This window comes from Aotus nancymaae, unplaced genomic scaffold (assembly GCF_030222135.1).
Source record: "Aotus nancymaae isolate 86718 unplaced genomic scaffold, 86718_ANA_hifiasm-v0.15.2.pri h1tg000011l, whole genome shotgun sequence".
Taxonomy (NCBI): Eukaryota; Metazoa; Chordata; class Mammalia; order Primates; family Aotidae; genus Aotus; species Aotus nancymaae.
The window spans coordinates 64,480,965-64,499,899 of record NW_026988422.1 but is presented as its reverse complement, the minus strand read 5'-3'; the positions used below and the strand labels follow the sequence as shown (position 1 = coordinate 64,499,899).

The 18,935-nt window shown below is 36.6% G+C and overlaps 1 protein-coding gene across 1 annotated transcript in view; it reads left to right on the top strand.

The window, feature by feature from the left end:
- The window catches only part of CEP128 (centrosomal protein 128), a 449,972-nt gene that overhangs the window by 54,854 nt on the left and 376,183 nt on the right, over positions 1–18,935 (top strand). Inside the window, exon 8 of the mRNA XM_064375102.1 lies at positions 498–570. Within this exon, the coding sequence (XP_064231172.1) occupies positions 498–570 (73 nt within the window). The remainder of the gene's footprint in view (positions 1–497; positions 571–18,935) is intronic.

Below are 18,935 nucleotides of genomic sequence, written 5' to 3'. Positions count from 1 at the left end.
GGTAATGGGAGGTTAGTGAGAATAGAGTTTGTACAGCACACGCTGAGATAATTTCTTTATGAATTGCTAGAAAGAGGGTGTAAGATCAAGAGGGTTTTGTTCTCTTTTGTCCCTTTCTTTTTCTTTTTTCTTCATTTAAGTCGGAAGATATTACAACATGTTTGTTTATTGGGAGTGATGTTCCAGTGTAACGGTGGTTCTCAGAGTTTGGTCTCCAGACCTCCAGACCTCTATTCCTGCATCACCTAGGGATTTTAAGAAGGCACGTTCTTGGTCCTCATCTGAGAATTGCTGATTTGAAATTTGGGGGTGGGGGGGAGGGATCCAGCAGTCTGTTTTAACAAGCCTTCCAGGTGTTTCAGATGTTTATAACATTTGAGAACCACTAAAGTAGAATATTTTGTAATAACATAAATTAGCATGTTATACATTTCACTAGTTCTGTACGTTTTCTAAATATCCAAGTAAAATATATATATATATTTTTTTTGACTGAGGTCGGATGCGGAAACAAAAAGGGCTTTGGAAGAATTGACTGAAAAACTTAATGAAGCCCAGAAACAAGAAGTGGTGAGACCTCTTTTTCTCTAAAAAGTTTTATTTCACACATGGGGGTAGATGGGCTGGTCATAATTGCAATGAAGTTTAGTAGATTTTAACCTTCTGGGTGATATGTCCCATGTTGTCTAAAAGTATGTTCTTGTAGCTCTTATAAAATGTTCATGAATTTTGGCTATTTATATTTCGTATATTTATGTTTATGTATATTTATTTGGTATTTATATTTAGGGACTTACATTACAGTATTAGCATACTAGAGATAGAGTCAACATTTCTTTTAACTGAGTTTATTATGACTATTTGAAAGATAATTTAGGTTTTACTGGCTCAGTGATTTTTCTATAGTTTTTATTAAATGATATTTGAGAAATGCAGAATGCTTTTCATAGTGGTTTTGTGGCACTGCCCATTTTTAGGTCATCTCACATGTGTGTAGGTTATAATTGCTACAAAGACCTCTTTGCTGTCTGTTTTTGTCTGATATGGTTCCAGTTGAAAATACTCCTAATTCCCAAGCTTTATTGTCTCAGAATCATATTGTTGACACTCATTGTTCAGTGATTTATTTTTATCAAATCACCACCCTTAGTGGAATTAAAGTAAAAAAAATACAGTCATTTAGTGTACATTTCTTTATATCATCAGTTTTTCTTTTTAGGAGAAACCTGTTAATGGTCCCTAAACTGCTGCAAATTTGTCAACTTCAGGAGTGTATTTATTTGTGTATTCATTTTTCATAATATCTTTTTTTTCAAGATAAGGAAAGTTAGCAGCATTTTTTTCTTAATATATTTTATTCAAATGGAAAATTTCCTAGTAAAAGTAGATAATTTTTCTCCAGTTGTTAATTTGTTTACAGTTCCTTACATAGATATGTTGAGTTCATTTTGGAATTTGAATTTATTGGCTGAATGTGCTAAGAGATGGGTATACCCTATTTTCAAAAAGATCAACTTAGTTGCATTTTATTCATTTTTATTGTTCTTTGGTATTCTGTTGTATGGCTATATGGCAATATATTTTAATATACTATAGCTACAGATAGATAGTTGGATTATTTTAAATTTGGTGCTACTATGGCTAATACTGCGATGACCACTCTTGGTCAGTATCTATTGTGCAACTTAGTTGATCTTTTTGAAAATAAGGTATTTGAAAATTTCTCTTGTAGTGAAATTTGCCTATTTCAGAAATATGAATGAACACTTGGCTACATAAAAGTACTTTTCTTTTGTGGTTTTGGTATTAAGTATTTTGTGAAGAACCTTGGAAAGATGAAGATACAATACCTGTCTTCTGTTGAAGTAGGTAACATCTTTGCAATTAATATATGGCAATGTGGTAGCTAATGTGTGATGTCAAGATATATTATATTTCCTTTTTTTGCATAAAGTTGTAGATTTTTTCCAGCTTACCAAGGACACCTTCAATTTAAATTGTACCAGTCTAAAATATCTAAAACATCACATACTTCAAGAAAAGGTCTTTTCTGAGATTAACAGATTGGTGCTTTTCACAGTTAATTGCAGTAGTTCACACGGCAGGAAATCTGTGCTATTGTCTGATTTACATACTAAATAAGAGCTGAAGTACACATTTAAGCATGCTGCTCTAAGGTCCTCTTTAACTTCCTAAGTAATATTCTGTCTTATAAATTCTAGAGTGGAACCTGTTATTTGACAAGGGAAACTGCTGAAGTTTTATCTTCTTTTATTCTTGCTTTTAATTTTTAAAATTTGGAGGTATACATAAAGAAAATACATGTATCGGTGGTATAGCTTGGTGAATTATCATGAGTTGAACATGCCTATTTAATCATGTCTCAGATCTAGAAATAGTATATTACCAGCATCCAAGAAAAGTTCTCATTTCTCTTTCCAATTATTAATTCCTCCTTGCTTTCTAAAGGTAATCACTATTTTGCCCTTTAACCCTATAATTTCCCCTGTTTTGAACTCCTTGTATTAATGGAACCATATAGGACATGTTTCTTTGGTCTCTGACTTCTTTTGCTAATCATTAGGATTGTAATATTTATGGGTTTTGTGTCAGATTCTTGCATTTGGCTCATTTTTATTGTTTCTTGGTATTCCGTTGTGTGGATATACGGCAATATATTTTAGCATTCGATAGCTACAGATAGATAGTTGGATTATTTTAAATTTGGGGCTATTATGGATAATACTGCTATGACCACTCATTCAATATTTAGTGTACATGTGCATGCATTTCTGATGGTACTTAATATGGAGTGCAGATCCTAGATGCCTTCAAATTTAGTAGACACCAACAAATAGATTTCCAAAGTGGTTGCACTAATTTACACTCCCAATAACAGTGTATGAGAATGCATGTTGCTCTTCTTTCCAACACTTGCTATTATATGTCCTTTTAATAATAGCCATTATGATAGGTGTTTATGGTATCACATTTTTGTTTTCTTTTGCATTTCATGATTACTACTGATGATAAACATATTTTCATGTTTGTAGGCTGTTGGTTATTTTCTTGTTTGAAAGGCCATTGTGCATCTTTGGTCCACTTTTCAATTGGGTTGATTGTCTTTTTGTTTTTGTTTTGTAGGAGGTCTTTATATATTTTCTTTTTCTTTCTTTTTTCGAGACAGAGTTTTGCTCTTGTCATACAGGCTGGAGTGCAATGGCATGATCTCAGTTCACTGCAACTTCCACCTCCTGAGTTTAAGTGATTCTTCTGCCTCAGCCTCCCTAGTAGCTGGGATTACAGGCATGCACTACCATGCCCAGCTAATTTTTTTGTAGTTTTAGTAGAGATGAGGTTTCACTGTGTTGACCAGGCTGGTCTTGAACTCCTGACCTCAGGTGATCAGCCCACCTAGGCCTCCCAGAGCGTTGGGATTACAGGCGTGAGCCACTGCGCCTGGCCTATATTATTTTCTATATGAGCCCTTTATCAGTTTTGGGTATTGCACATATCATCTCCCATCTTGCAGCTGTTTCTTTTCATTTTTATAATGTTCTTAATGGGACCTCCTATTGAATTTTAATCCAGTTTAATTTTCTGTCTTTTCTTTTGTGGTTAGTACTTTTTTGATCTGTTTAAGAAGTCATTCCCTATACTTAGATCACAGAGATGTTCTCTGATGTAATTGTTTAGAAGTTTATGGTTTTATCTTTCATATTTAGATGTGATATTTACTTGGAATTGGCATTTGTTTGTGGTATGAATTAGGAGAAATACATTTTACCAGAAAGTTTAATTGATTCAGTTCCATTTATTAAAAGGACTACTCTTTCCCCACTACTTTACAGTCTTATCTTTGTTATAAATCAATTGTTCCTATGTGCAAACATCTGTTTCTGGACTCTTTGATCCCCTGGTTTTTTGTCTATTGAAGTGCCATTATTCTACTATCTTGATTACTGTTGCTTTATATTTAGTTGTGATATGGATAGAGTAATTTCTTTGTTATTCTTTAAGCTTGTCTTATGTGTTCTTTGCCTTTTGCATTTCCATATACATTTTGAAATCAGCAAATGAAATTATTAGAATTCTGGGATCTTGATTGGATTACATTGTTTCTATAGGTCAATTTGAAGAGAACTGAAATCTTTATAATATCTAGTTTTCCAATTTATGAACATCGTATATCTTTCCAATAACATTTTATAGTTTTTTTAATCAGGAGTTAAAAAGATTTTTTTAGCAACTTTTTTTTGAGGTGTTATTGGTATATAATAAATGGCCCATATTTAAAGGGTACAATTTGGTAAGTTTTGATGTAAGTATATACCTGTGAAACCATCCCCACAGTCAAGATAAGGACACATCTATCACCCCCAAAATTTCTTAGCCACCCTGCCCTGATTTGCCCTTTTTTCTTGAGTTTTACCTCTAAAACTCAAGTTTAAATGTAATTATCCTTTTATTTATTTATTTTTAGTAAGTTGTATTTTGTGTATTTAAGCTATGCAACCTGATGTTGTGGGATATATGTAGTTAATATAAAGATTATTACATTGAAATAAATTAACATATCTGTCATTTCACAGAGTTACCCATTTTTTTGTTTTGTTTTATGGCGAGAACAGCTAAAATGTACTTATTTAACATGAATTCCACATACAGTACAGTTTTATTATCTATAGTGCTCATGTTGTACTTTAGATCTCTAGACTTGTTCATCCTACATATTTGGCCACTTTGTATCCTCTGACCAGCATCTTCTCCTTTCATCCTCTCTGCCCCATCTGTCCCTGGTAACCACTGTTTTACTTTCTGTCTCTGTATATTTAATTTCTTTTTGTAGATTCCATATTTAATTAGTGAGATCATACAATATATTTTGTGTGTGTGTCTGGCTTGTTTCACTTAACATAATGTCCTTCAGACTCAGCCATGTTGTGGTAAATGAAAAGGTCTCATTCTTTTTAAAGGCTGAGTAACATTTCATTGTATATGTACCACAGATTCTTTATCCATTTGTCTATCAACAGACATTTAGGTTCTTTCCATATCTTGGCTATTGTGAATAATGATGCAATGAACATAGGAATGCAGAATCTTTAAGTGATGACTTTATTTCCTTTGGGTGTATGCCCAGCGAAGGGATTGCTGGCTCATATGGTAGTTCTGTTTTTAAGTACTCTTTCTGCATACTCTTGCAAACATTTGTTATTTTTTGACTTTTTAAAAATAATAGCCACCTTAACAGCTGTGATGTGGTATCTCATAGTGGTTTTGATTTGCATTATCCTCATGATTAATGATGTTAAATACCTTTTGATGTACTTGTTGGTGATTTGTCTTCTTTGAAGAAATGTCTATTTAGATTGTTTGTTCATTTAAAAAAATTGGATTATTTGTTTTTCTACTGTTGAGTTGTATGAGTTCTTTGTAAATTTTGGGTATTAACCTCATCAGATATATTGTTTGCCAATATTTTTCTAAGTTTTTAGGCTGCTATTTCGTTTTGTTGATTATATCTTTTGTTGTACAGAGCCTTTTTACTTTGATGTAGTCCTATTTATTTATTTTTGCTTTTGTGGCCTGAGCTTTTGGTTTGATACCCCAAAATCATTACCAATGTCAGTGTCCAGGAGATTTTCCCCTATGTTCTTTTCTAGGAGTTTTGTAGTTTCTGACCTTACATTTAGGTCTTTTATCCATTTTAAACTGATTTTAATGTATGGTATAAGGGTCCAGTGTCTTTTGTGTGTGAAATTCCAGTTTTCTTAGCATCATTTATTGAAAAGATGCGTCTTTCCTCATTGTGTCCTATTGATGCCCCTGCCAAAAATTAGTTGACCATATCTGCTTGGGTTTGTTTCTAGGTTCTCTGTTTTGTTCTGTTGGTGTATGTGTCTGCTTTTATGATAGTACCACACTGTTTTGACTATAGCTTTGTTATATAATTTTAAATCAGGAAATATAATTCCTCCAACCTTGTTATTCTTTCTCAGAATTGTTTTAGGTTCTTTATGTTTCCATATGAATTTTAGGATTTTTTTTTTTTTCCTCTGAGGAAGGCCATTACAGTTTTGATAGGGATTATGTCAAACTTATATATTGCTTTGGGTAGTATGGATAATTTAACAATATTAATTCTTCTGATTCATGAGCATGGACTATCTTTTCATTTATTTTTGTCTTCAGTTTTTTTCATCAGTGTCTCATAGTTCTTTCTTTCTTTCTTTCTTTCTTCTTTTCTTTTTTTTTTTTTGAGACATAGTTTTGCTCTTGTTACCCAGGCTGGAGTGCAATGGTGTGATCATGGCTCACTGCAACCTCCGCCTCCTGGGTTCAAGTGATTCTCCTGCCTCAGCCTCCTAAGTAGCTGGGATTACAGACATGCGCCACCATGCCTGGCTGATTTTGTATTTTTAGTAGAGACTAGGTTTCTCCATGTTGGTCAGGCTGTTCTTGAACTCCCAACCTCAGGTGATCCACCCGCCTCAGCCACCCAAAATGCTAGGATTACAGGTGTGAGCCACCATGCCTGGCTAAGCATCTCATAGTTTTCTATGTGCAGGTATTTCACCTTCTTGGTTAAATTTATTCTTCAGTTGTTTTTTAATTTTTAATTTTTGAGGGTACGTTGCAGGTATATATATTTATAGGGTGCATGAAACATTTGTATATAGCCACGCAATATATAATAATCACATCAGGGGAAATGGGTATCCATCACCTCAAGCATTTATTCTTTGTTACAAACAATTCAATTATATTCGTTTAGTTATTTAAAAATATACACTTAAATTCTTATTGCCTATAGTGTGCTATCAAATACTTGGTTTTATTCATTCTTTCCAACTATTTTTTTTGTACCTATTAACCATTTCATCACCCTCTCACCCTTCAACTATCATTCTTAGCCTCTGGTAATCAATCCTTTTATTCTCTGTGAGTTTGATTGCCTTAATATTTACCTCCTACATGTGATGTTTTTCTTTCTAGGCCTGTCTTATTTCACTTAACATAATGGCCTCAAGTCCCTTTCATGTTTTTGCAAATGACAGGATCTCATTTTTTATGGCTGAGTAGTACTCCGTTGTGTATAAGCACCACATTTTCTTTATTCTTCTGTTAATGGACATTTAGATTGCTTCCAAATCTTGGCTATTGTGGATAGTGCTGCAATAAATATAGGAAGGCAGATATATTTTTAATATGCTGACTTCCTTCGTTTTGGGTATATACCTAGCAGTGAGATTGCTGGAACATGTGGTAGCTCTGTTTTTAGTTTTTTGAGGACCCTCCACACTCTTCTCAAAGTTGTGCTTATGCTAATTTATATTCCCACCAAGTGTGGTAGGGTTCTCTTTTTTCCACATCCTTGCCAGCATTTGTTACTTATTGTCTGTCTTTTGTATAAAAGCTGTTTTAACTGGGGTGAGGTGATGTCTCCTTGTAGTTTTGATTTGCATTTCATTGATGATCATTGATGTTGACTACCTTTTTGTATGCCTGTTTGCCATTCATATGTCTTCTTTTTGAGAAATGTCTGATTCTCTTGCTTATTTAAAAATCATTATTAGATCTGTTTCTATAGATTGTTTGAGCTCCTTGTGTGTAATGGTTATATTGTTTTTATTTTTTATTAAACTTTAAATTCTGGGATACATGTGCAGAATGTGCAGGTTTGTTACATTGGTATACATGTGTCATGGTGGTTTGTTGCACCCATCAACCTGTCATCTAGGCTTTAAGCCCCACATGCATTAGGTATTTGTCCTAGTGCTTTCTCTTTCCTTGTCCCCCACCCCCCAACAGGCCCCAGTGTGTGATGTTCCCCTCCCTGTGTCCATGTGTTCTCATTGTTCAACTCCCACTTATGAGTAATAACATGTGGTGTTTGGTTTTCTGCTTCTCTGTTAGTTGGCTGAGAATGATGATGTCCAGCTTCATCGATGTCCCTGCAAAGGACATAAACTCATTTTTTAATGGCTGCATAGTATTCCATTGTATATATGTGCCACATATTCTTTATCTAGTCTGTCACTGATAAGCTTTTGGGTTGGTTCCAAGTCTTTGCTATTGTGAATAGCACTGCAATAAACATATGGGTGCATGTCTTTACAGTAGAATGATTTATAATCCTTTGAGTATATACCTAGTAATGGGATTGCTGGGTCAAATGGAATTTCTATTTCTAGGTCCTTGAGGAATTGCCACACTGTCTTCCACAGTGGTTGAACTAATTTACACTGCCACCAACAGTGTAACAGAGTTCCTATTTCTCCACATCCTTGCCAGCATCTGTTGTTTCCTTACTTTTTAATGATTGTCATTCTAACTGGCATGAGATGGTATCTTACTGTGGTTTCGATTTGCATTTCTCTAATGACCAATGATGATGAGCTTTTTTTTCATATGTTTGTTGGCTGCATAAATGTCCTCTTGAAAAGTGTTTATTCATATCCTTCACCCATTTTTTGATGGGGTGGTTTTTATCTTGTAAATTTGATTAAGTTTCTTACAGATTCTGGATATTAGCTCTTTGTCAGATGGATAGATTGCAGAAATTTTCTCTTATTCTGTAGGCTACCTGTTCACTCTGATGAGAGTTTCTTTTGCTGTGCAGAAGCTCGTTAGTTTAATTAGATTCTGTTTGTCAATTTTGGCTTTTGTTGTGATTGCTTTTGGAGTTTTAGTCATGAAGTCTTTGCTCATGCCTGTGTCCTGAATGGTATTGCCTCAGTTTCCTTCTAGGGTTTTTATTGTTTTAGGTTTTATGTTTAAGTCTTTAATCTATCTTTAGTTAATTTTTGTATAAGGTGTAAGGAAGGGGTCCAGTTTCAGTTTTCTGCATGTGGCTATCCAGTTTTCCCAGCACCATTTATTAAATAGAGAATCCTTTCCCCATTGCTTGTTTTTGTCAGGTTTGTTGAAGATCAGATGGCTGTATATGTGTAGTGTTATTTCTGAGGCCTCCGTTCTGTTTCATTGGTTTATATATCTGTTTTGGTACCAGTACCATGCTGTTTTGGTTACTGTAGTCTTATAGTATAGTTTAATTTCAGGTAGCGTGATGCCTCCAGCTTTGTTCTTTTTGCTTAGGATTGTCTTGGCTATATGGGCTCTTTTTTGGTTCCATATAAAATTTAAAGTAGTTTTTTCTAGTTATCTGAAGAAAGTCAATGGTGGCTTGATGGGAATAGTATTGAATCTATAAATTACTTTGGGCAGTATAGCCATTTTCTTGATATTAATTTTTCTTAACCATGAGCATGGAATATTTCTACATCTGTATGTGTGCTTTCTTATTTCCTTGAGCAGTGGTTTGTAGTTCTGCTTGAAGAGATCCTTCATGTCCCTTGTTAGTTGTATTCCTAGACATTTTATTCTTTTTGTAGCAGTTGTGAATGGGAGTTCACTCATGATTTGGCTCTCTGTTTGTCTATTACTGGTGTATAGGAATGCCTGTGATTTTTGCACATTGATTTTGCATCATGAGACTTTGTTGAAGTTGCTTATCAGCTTAAGGAATTTTTGGGCTGAGACGATGGAGTCTTCTAAATATATGATCATGTCATCTGCAAATAGAGACAGTTTGACTTCCTCTCTTCCTATTTGAATTTCTCTTGCCTGATTGCCTTGGCCAGATCTTCCAATACTACATTGAATAGAAGTAGTGAGAGTGGGCATCCTTGTCTTGTGCTGGTTTTCAAAGGGAATGCTTCCAGCTTTTGCTGATTCAGTATGATATGGGCTATGGGATTGTCATAAAAGCTCTTATTATTTTGAGATGTGTTTCATCAATACCTAGTTTATTGAGTGTTTTTTGCATGAAGAGGTGTTGAACTTTATTAAAGGCCTTTTCTGCATCTATTGAGATAATCATGTGGTTTTGTCATTGGTTCTGTTTATGTGATGGATTATGTTTATTGATTTGTGTCTGTTGAACCAGCCTTGCATCCCAGGGAGGAAGCCAACTTGATCATGGTGGTTAAGCTTTTTGATGTGCTGCTGGATTTGGTTTGCCAGTATTTTATTAAGGATTTTTACATTGATGTTCATCAGGGATATTGGCCTGAAATCTTTTTTTGTTGTGTATCTGCCAGGTTTTGGTATCAGGATGATGCTGGCCTCATAAAATGAGTTAGGGAGGAGTCCCCCTTTTTTCTATGGTTTGGAATAGTTTCAGAAGTAATGGTACCAGTTCCTCTTTGCACCTCTGGTAAAATTCGGCTGTGAATCTGTCTGGTCCTTGGCTTTTTTTGTTTGGTGGGCTATTAATTACTGCCTCAATTTCAGAACTTGTTACTGATTCAGGGATTCAACTTCTTCCTGGTTTAGTTTTGGGAAGGTGTTTGCGTCCAGGAATTTATCCATTTCTTCTAGATTATCTAGTTTATTTGCATAGAGGTGTTAATATTATGCTATGGTGGTAGTTTGTATTTCTGTGGGATCAGTGGTGATATACCCTTTATCAGTTTTTATTGTGTCTATTTGATTACTGTCTCTTTTCTTCTTGAAATCCTTCTTGAAATGGGGTGAAGAGTTCTATAGATGTCTATTAGGTCTACTTGGTCCAGAGTTGAGTTCAAGTCTTGAATATCCTTGTTAATTTTCTGTCTCATTGATCTGCCTAATATTGACTGTGGGGTGTTAAAGTCCATGTGAGACAGTAGTGGACAGTTAAAGCCTACCACTATTATCTTTTGGGAGTTTAAGTCTCTTTGTAGGTCTCTAAGAACTTGCTTTATGAATCTGGGTGCTCCTATATTTGGTGCATATATATTTAGAATAGTTAGCTCTTCTTGTTGCATTGATTCCTTTACCATTATGTAATGCCCTTCTTTGTCTCTTTTGATCTTTGTTGGTTTAAAGTCTGTTTTAACATCAGAGACTAGGATTGCAAACCCTGCTTTTTTTTTTTTCTTCTCCATTTGCTTGGTAAATATTCCTCCATCCCTTTATTTTGAGTCTATGTGTGTCTTTGCATGTGAGATGGGTCACTTGGATACAGCATACCGGTGAGTCTTGACTCTTTATCCAATTTGCTGGTCTGTGTCTTTTAATTGGGGCATTTAGCCCATTTACATGTAAGATTAATATTATTATGTGTGAATTCGATCCTATCATCATGATGCTAGCTGTTTATTTTGCATATTAGTTGATGTAGTTTCTTCATAGTGTTGTTGGTCTTTATATTTTGTTATGTTTCTGCAGTGGCTGGTACTGGATTTTCCTTTCCATATTTAGTGTTTCCTTCAGGAGCTTTTGTAAGGCAGGCCTGGTGGTGACAAAATTCCTTAGCATTTGCTTGTCTGTAAAGGATTTTATTTCTCCTTAGCTTATGAAGCTTAGCTTGGGGGATATGAAATTCTGGGTTGAAAATGCTTTTTTTTTGAGATGATGTCTTGCTCTGTAGCCCAGGCTGGAGTGCAGTGGCACGATCTCGGCTCACTGCAACCTCCACCTCCAGGATCCTGGTTCAAGCAATTTTCCTACCTCAGCCTCCCAAGTAGCTGGTATTACAGGCATGAGCCACCATGCCCAGCTAATTTTTATATTTTTTAGTAGAGACAGGGTTTCACCATGTTGGCCAGTCTGGTCTTGAACTCCTGACCTTGTGATCTGCCCACCTTGGCCTTCCAATGTGCTGGGATTACAGACGTGAGCCACCACTCCCAGCTGGAAATTATTTTCTTTAAGAATGTTGAATATTGGCTCCTACTCTTTTCTGGATCGTAGGGTTTCTGCAGAGAAATCTGCTGTTAGTCTGATGGGCTTCCCTTTGTAGGTAACCTGATCTTTCTCTCTGGCTGCCCTTCACATTTTTTCCTTCATTTCAACCTTGGAGAATCTGATGATTATTATGTGTCTTGGGGTTGCTCTTCTTGAGGAGTATCTTAGTGGTGTTCTCTGTATTTCCTGAATATGAATGTTGGCCTGTCTTTCTAGGTTGGGGAAGTTCTCCTGGATAATACACTGACGAGTGTTTTCCAACTTCGTTCCATTCTACTCATCACTTTAAGGTATACCAATTGATCGTATTTTTTTGTTTTTTTCACATAGTCCCATATTTCTTGGAGGCTTTGTTTATTCCTTTTCATTCTTTTTTCTCTAACCTTGTATTCATGCTTTATTTCATTAAGTTGTTCTTCAATTGATTTGGCTATTGATACTTGTGTATGCTTCTGAGAGTTCTTGTGCTATGTTTTTAGCTCCATCAGGTGATTTATGTTATTCTCTAAACTGGTTATTCTGGTTAGCATTTCCTGTAACCTTTTATTAAGGTTCTTAGTTTCCTTGCATTGTGTTAGAACATGCTCCTTTAGCTCAGAGGAGTTTGTTATTACCTACCTTCTGAAGCCCACTTCTGTCAATTCATCAATCTCATTCTCTGTTCCAGTTTTTGCCCTTCCTGGAGAGGAGTTGTGATCATTTGGAGGAGAAGAGGCATTCTGGTTTTTGGAATTTTGAGCATTTTTCTAGTGGTTTTTCCTCATCTTCATGGATTTATCTCCCTTTGATCTTTGATGCTGACAGCCTTTGGATGGGGTTTTTCTGTGGGCGTCCTTTTTGTTGGTGTTGATGTTACTGCTTTCTGTTTGTTAGTTTTCCTCTTAATAGTCAGGCCCCTCTTCTGCAGGTCTACTGGAGTTTGCTGGAGGTCTAGACCCTGTTTACCTGGGTATCACCAGCGGAGGCTGCAGAACAACAAAGATTGCTGCCTGCTTCTTCCTCTGGAAGCTTTGTCCCAGAGGGGCAACCATCTGATGCCAGCTAGAGATCTCCTGTATGAGGTGTCTGTCAACCCCTGCTGGGAGATGTCTCTCAGTCAGGAGGCATGCAGGTCAGGGACCCACTTAAGGAGGCAGTCTGTCCCTTAGCAGAGATTGAGTGCTGTGCTGGGAGGTCTGCTGCTCCTTTAGAGCCAGCTGGCAGGAATGTTTCAGTCTGCTGAAGCTGCACCCACAGCTGCCCCTTCCCCCAGCTGCTCTGTCCCAGGGAGATGGGAGTTTGCTGTCTTTCTTTCAGAGATGCCCTGCCCAGAGAGGAGGAATCTAGAGAGGCATTCTGGCCCCAGGAGCTTTGCTGCACTGTGGTGAATATTTTGCATAGAGTTAACACTGTGAGGGGAAAACATTGAAGGGGTGTTGAATTTTACCAAATGCCTTTTCAGCATCAAGTGAAATGATCATATGGTTTTGTCTTTCATTCCATTTATATGATATATCTCATTGATTGATTGGCATATGTTAAGCCATCTTTGCATCCCTCGACTAAATCACATTTGGTCATGATGACCTTTTTTCAATGTGTCACATAATTTATCTTGCTAATATTTTATTGAGGGTTTTTGCATCAGTATTCATCAGGGATATTGGCCTGTAGTTTCCTTTTTTGACGTGTCTTTATCCAGTTTTTGTATTAAGATAATACTCATTTTGTAAAATGGCCAGGATTACTCTATTACTCTTCTTACTCTATCTTTTGGAGTAGGTTGACTAGGATAAGTACTAGTTATTTAAATGGTTGGTATAATTCAACAATGAAGCCATTGGGTCTCAGGGTTTTCTTTGTTAGAGAACATGTTATTATGGGTTTGATCTCCTTACTTGTTACTGGTCTGTTCAGCTTTTGGATTTTCTTTTATATATATATATATATTTACATTTTAATGCACCTTAGGTTCTGGGGTACATGTGCAGAACATACCGGATTGTTGCATAGGTACATACATGGCAATGTGGTTTGCTGCCTCCATCCCCCAGTCACCTATATCTGGCATTTCTCCCCATGTTATCCCTCCCCAACCTCCCTTCCCCCTGCTGTCCCTCCCCTGTTCCCCCACAACAGACCCCAGTGTGTGATGTTCCCCTCACTGTGCCCATGTGTTCTCATTGTTCAATACCTGCCTATGAGTGAGAACATGTGATGCTTGATTTTCTGTTCTTGTCTCAGTTTGCTGAGAATGATGGTTTCCAGATTCATCCACGTCCCTACAAAGGACACAAACTCATCAATTTTTATGGCTGCATAGTATTCCATGGTGTATATGTGCCACATTTTCCTTGTCCAGTCTTTCATCGATGGGCATTTAGGTTGTTCCAGGTCTTTGCTATTGTAAACTGTGCTGCAGTGAGCATTCCTGTGCATGTGTCCTTATAATAGAACAATTTATAATCCTTTGGATATATCCAGTAATGGGATTGCTGGGTCAAATAGAATTTCTATTTCTAGGTCCCTGAGGAATCGCCACACTGTCTTCCACAATGGTTGAACTAATTTACACTCCCACCAACAGTGTAAAAGTGTTCCTATTTCTCCTCATCCTCTCCAGAATCTCTTGACTCCAGAAAATAAAGATCTCCATTCTAACTGGTGTGAGATGGTATCTCAATGTGGTTTTGATTTGCATTTCTCTAATGACCAGTGATGATGAGCATTTTTTCATATGTTTGTTGGCCTCATATATGTCTTCTTTTGTAAAGTGTCTGTTCATATCCTTCGCCCACTTTTGAATGTTTGTTTTTTTTGGTTCTTTGTTTTTTTTTGTAAATCTGTTTTAGTTCTTTGTAGATTCTGGATATTAGCCCTTTGTCAAATGGGTAGATTGCAAAAATTTTTCCTCATTGTTTTGGTTGCTGGTTCACTCTAATGATTGTTTCTTTTGCTGCACAGAAGCTCTGGAGTTTAATTAGATCCCATTTGTCTATTTGGGCTTTTGTTGCGATTGCTTTTGGTGTTTTAGTCATGAAGTCCTTGCCTATGCCTGTGTCTTGAATGGTTTTGCCTATGTTTTCTTCTAGGGTTTTATGGTGTTAGGTCTTATGTTTAAGTTTTTAATCCATCTGGAGTTAATTTTTGTGTAAGGTATCAGGAAGGGGTCCAGTTTCTGCTTTCTGCACATGGCTAGCCAGTTTTCCCAGCACCATTATTAAACAGAGGATCCTTTGCCCATTGCTTGTTTTTGTGAGGTTTGACAAAGATCAGATGGTTGTAGATGTGTGGCGTTGCCTCCGAGGCCTCTGTTCTGTTCCGTTGGTCTTATCTCTGTTTTGTTACCAGTACCATGCTATTTCGATTACCATAGGCTTGTAGTAGTTTGAAGTCAGGTAGCATGATGCCTCCAGCTTTGTTCTTTTTGCTTAGAATTGACTTGACTGTGCAGGCTCTCTTTTGGTTCCATATGAAGTTTAAGGTGGTTTTTTCCAGTTCTGTGAAGAGGATGGTAGGTAGCTTGATGGGAATAGCATTGAATCTATAAATTACTTTGGGCAATGTGGCCATTTTCACAATATTGATTCTTTCTAACCATGAGCCTGGAATGTTTTTTCCATCTGCTTGTGTCCTCTCTTATTTCCTTGAGCAGTGATTTGTAGTTCTCCTTGAAGAGGTAGTTCTCCTTGAAGAGGTCCTTTCCATCCTTTGTTAGTTGTATTCCTAGGTATTTTATTCTGTTTGTAGCAATTGTGAATGGCAGTTCGTTCTTGATTTGGCTCTTTTTAAGTCTTTTATTGGTGTATAGGAATGCTTGTGATTTCTGCACATTGATTTTGTATCCCGAGACTTTGCTGAAGTTGCTTATCAGTTTCAGGAGATTTTGGGCTGAGACGATGGGGTCTTCTAAATATACAATCATGTCATCTGCAAATAGAGACAATTTGACTTCCTCCTTTCCTAATTGAATGCCCTTTATTTCTTTTTCTTGCCTGATTTCTCTGGCTAGAACTTCCAATACTATGTTGAATAGGAGTGATGAGAGAAGGCATCCTTGTCTAGTGCCCGATTTCAAAGGTAATGCTTCCAGTGTTTGCCCATTGAGTATGATATTGGCTGTGGGTTTGTTATAAATAGCTTTTATTATTTTGACATATGTTCCGTCGATACCTAGTTTATTGAGAGATTTCAGCATAAAGGGCTGTTGAATTTTGTCAAACGCCTTCTCTACATCTATTGAGATAATCATGTGTTTTTTGTCTTTGGTTTTGTTTATGTGGTGGATTACATTTATAGACTTGGGTATGCTGAACTAGCCTTGCATCCCTGGGATGAAGCCTACTTGATTGTGATGAATAAGCTTTTTGATGTACTGTTGCAGTTGGTTTGCCAGTATTTTATTGAAGATTTTTGCATCTGTGTTCATTAAGGATATTGGCCTGAAGTTTTCTTTTTTTGTTGAGTCTCTGCCAGGTTTTGGTATCAGGATGCTGTTGGTCTCATAAAATGATTTGGGAAGGATTCCCTCTTTTTGGATTGTTTGAAATAGTTTCTAAAGGAGTGGTACCAGCTCCTCTTTGTACGTCTGGTAGAATTCGGCTGTGAATCCATCCGGACCTGGGCTTTTTTTGGTTGGTAGGCTATTAATTGCTGCCTCAACTTCAGCCCTTGTTATTGGTCTATTCATGGTTTCACCTTCTTCCTGGTTTAGGCTTGGTAGAATGCAAGTGTCCAGGAATTTATCCATTTCTTCCAGGGTTACTGGTTTATGTACATAGAGGTGTTTGTAGTAATCTCTGATTGTAATTTGTATTTCTGTGGAATTGGTGATGATATCCCCTTTATCATTTTTTATTGCATCTATTTGATTCTTCTCTCTTTTTTATTAATCTGGCTAGCAGTCTGTCTATTTTGTTGATGTTTTCAAAATCCAGCTACTGTATTTATTGTATTTATTGATTTTTTTGAAGGTTTTTTTTGGTGTCTCTATCTCCTTCAGTTCTACTCTCATCTTAGTTATTTCTTGTCTTCTGCTAGCTTTTAAGTTTTTTTAATCTTGCTCCTTTAGCTCTTTCAATCTTGATGATAGGATGTCAATTTTAGATCTTTCCTTGCTTCTCATGTGGGCATTTATTGCTATAAATTTTCCTCTAGACACTGCTTTAAATGTGTCCCAGAGATTCTGGTATGTTGTCTTTGTTCTCATTGGCTTTGAAGAACATCTTTATTTCTGCCTTCATTTCATCATTTATCCAGTCAACATTCAAGAGCCAGTTGTTCAGTTTTCATGACGTTGTGTGGTTCTGAGTTAGTTTCTTAATTCTGAGTTCTAATTTGATTGCACCGTGGTTTTAGAGACTTTGTTATGATTTCCGTTCTTTTGTATTTGCTAAGGAGTGATTTACTTCCAATTATGTGGTCAATTTTAGAGTAGGTGTGATGTGGTGCTGAGAAGAATGTATATTCTTTGGATTTGGGGTGGAGAGTTCTATAGATGTCTATTAGGTTTGCTTGGTCCAGATCGGAGTTCAAGTCCTAGATATCCTTGTTAATTTTCTATCTCGTTGATCTGTCTAATATTGAGATAGTCTCCCACTATTATTGTATGGTAGTCTAAGTCTCTTTGTAGATTGTTAAGAACTTGCTTTATGTATCTGGGTGCTCCTGTATTGGGTGTGTATATATTTAGGATGGCTAGCTCTTCTTGTTGCATTGATCCTTTTACCATTATGTAATGCCCTTCTTTGTCTCTTTTGATCTTTGTTGGTTTAAAGTCTATTTTATTAGAGACTAGGATTGCAACTCCTGCTTTTTTTTTTTTGCTCTCCATTTGCTTGGTAAATCTTTCTCCATACCTTTATTTTGAGCCTATGTGTGTCCTTGCACGTGAGATGGGTTTCCTGGATACAGCACACCAATAGGTTTTGGCTTTTTATCCAATTTGCCAGTCTGTGTCTTTTAATTGGGGCATTTAACCCATTTACATTTAAGGTTAATATTATTATGTGTGTATTTGATCCTGCCATTTTGATGCTAGCTGGTTGTTTTGCCCATTAGTTGATGCAATTTCTTCGTTGTGTCAATGCTCTTTACCATTTGGTATGGTTTTGGAGTGGCTGGTACTGGTTGTTCCTTTCTATGTTTAGTGCTTCTTTCAGGAGCTCTTGTAAGGCAGGCCTGGTGTTGATGACATTTCTCAGCAATTGCTTGTTCGTAAAGGATTTTATTTCTCCTTTGCTTATGATGCTTAGTTTGGCTGGATATGAAATTCTAGGTTGAAAGTTCTTTTCTTCAATGATATTGAACATTGACCCCCAGTCTCTTCTGGCTTGTAGGGTTTCTGCCAAGAGATCCACTGTGAGTCTAATGGGCTTCCCTTTGTGGATAACCCTACCTTTCTTTCTGGCTGCCCTTAGCATTTTTACCTTCATTTCAACCCTGGTGAATCTGACGATTATGTGCCTTGGGGTTGCTCTTCTTGCAGAATATCTTTGTGGTGTTCTCTGTATTTCCTGGACTTGAATATTGGCCTGCCTTGCTAGGTTGGGGAGTTCTCCTGGATAATATCCTGAAGAGTGTTTTCCAGCTTGGATTCCTTTTCCCCATCCTGTTCAGGTACACCTTTCAAGTGTAGATTAGGTCTTTTGCAATAATCCCATATTTCTTGGAAACTTTGTTGATTTCTTTTCTCTCTTTTTTCTCTAATCTTGCCTTCTCATTTTATTTCATTGAGTTGATCTTCAATCTCTGCTATCCTTTCTTCTGCTTGGTTGATTCAGCTATTGAAACTTGTGTATGCTTCGCGAAGTTCTCGTGTTGTGTTTTTCAGCTCCATCAAGTCGTTTATATTCTTCTCTAAGCTGTTTATTCTCATTAGCATTTTGTCAAATGTTTTTTCAACCTTAGTTTCTTTGCATTGGGTTAGACCATGTTCTTTTAGCTCAGAGAAGTTTGTTATTACCCACCTTCTGAAGCCTGTTTCTGTCAGTTCATCAGACTCATTCTCCATCCAGCTTTGTTCCCTTGCTGGTGAGGAGTTGTCATCCCTTGGAGGAGGAGAGGCATTCTGGTTTTCAGTGTTTTCATCCTTTTTTGCTGTTTTTTCCCCATCTTTGTGGATTTATCTACCTGTGGTTTTTGTAGTTGGTGACTCTCGGATAGGGTCTCTGAGTGTACATCCTTTTTGTTGATGATGAAGTTCTTCCTGTTTTTCAGTT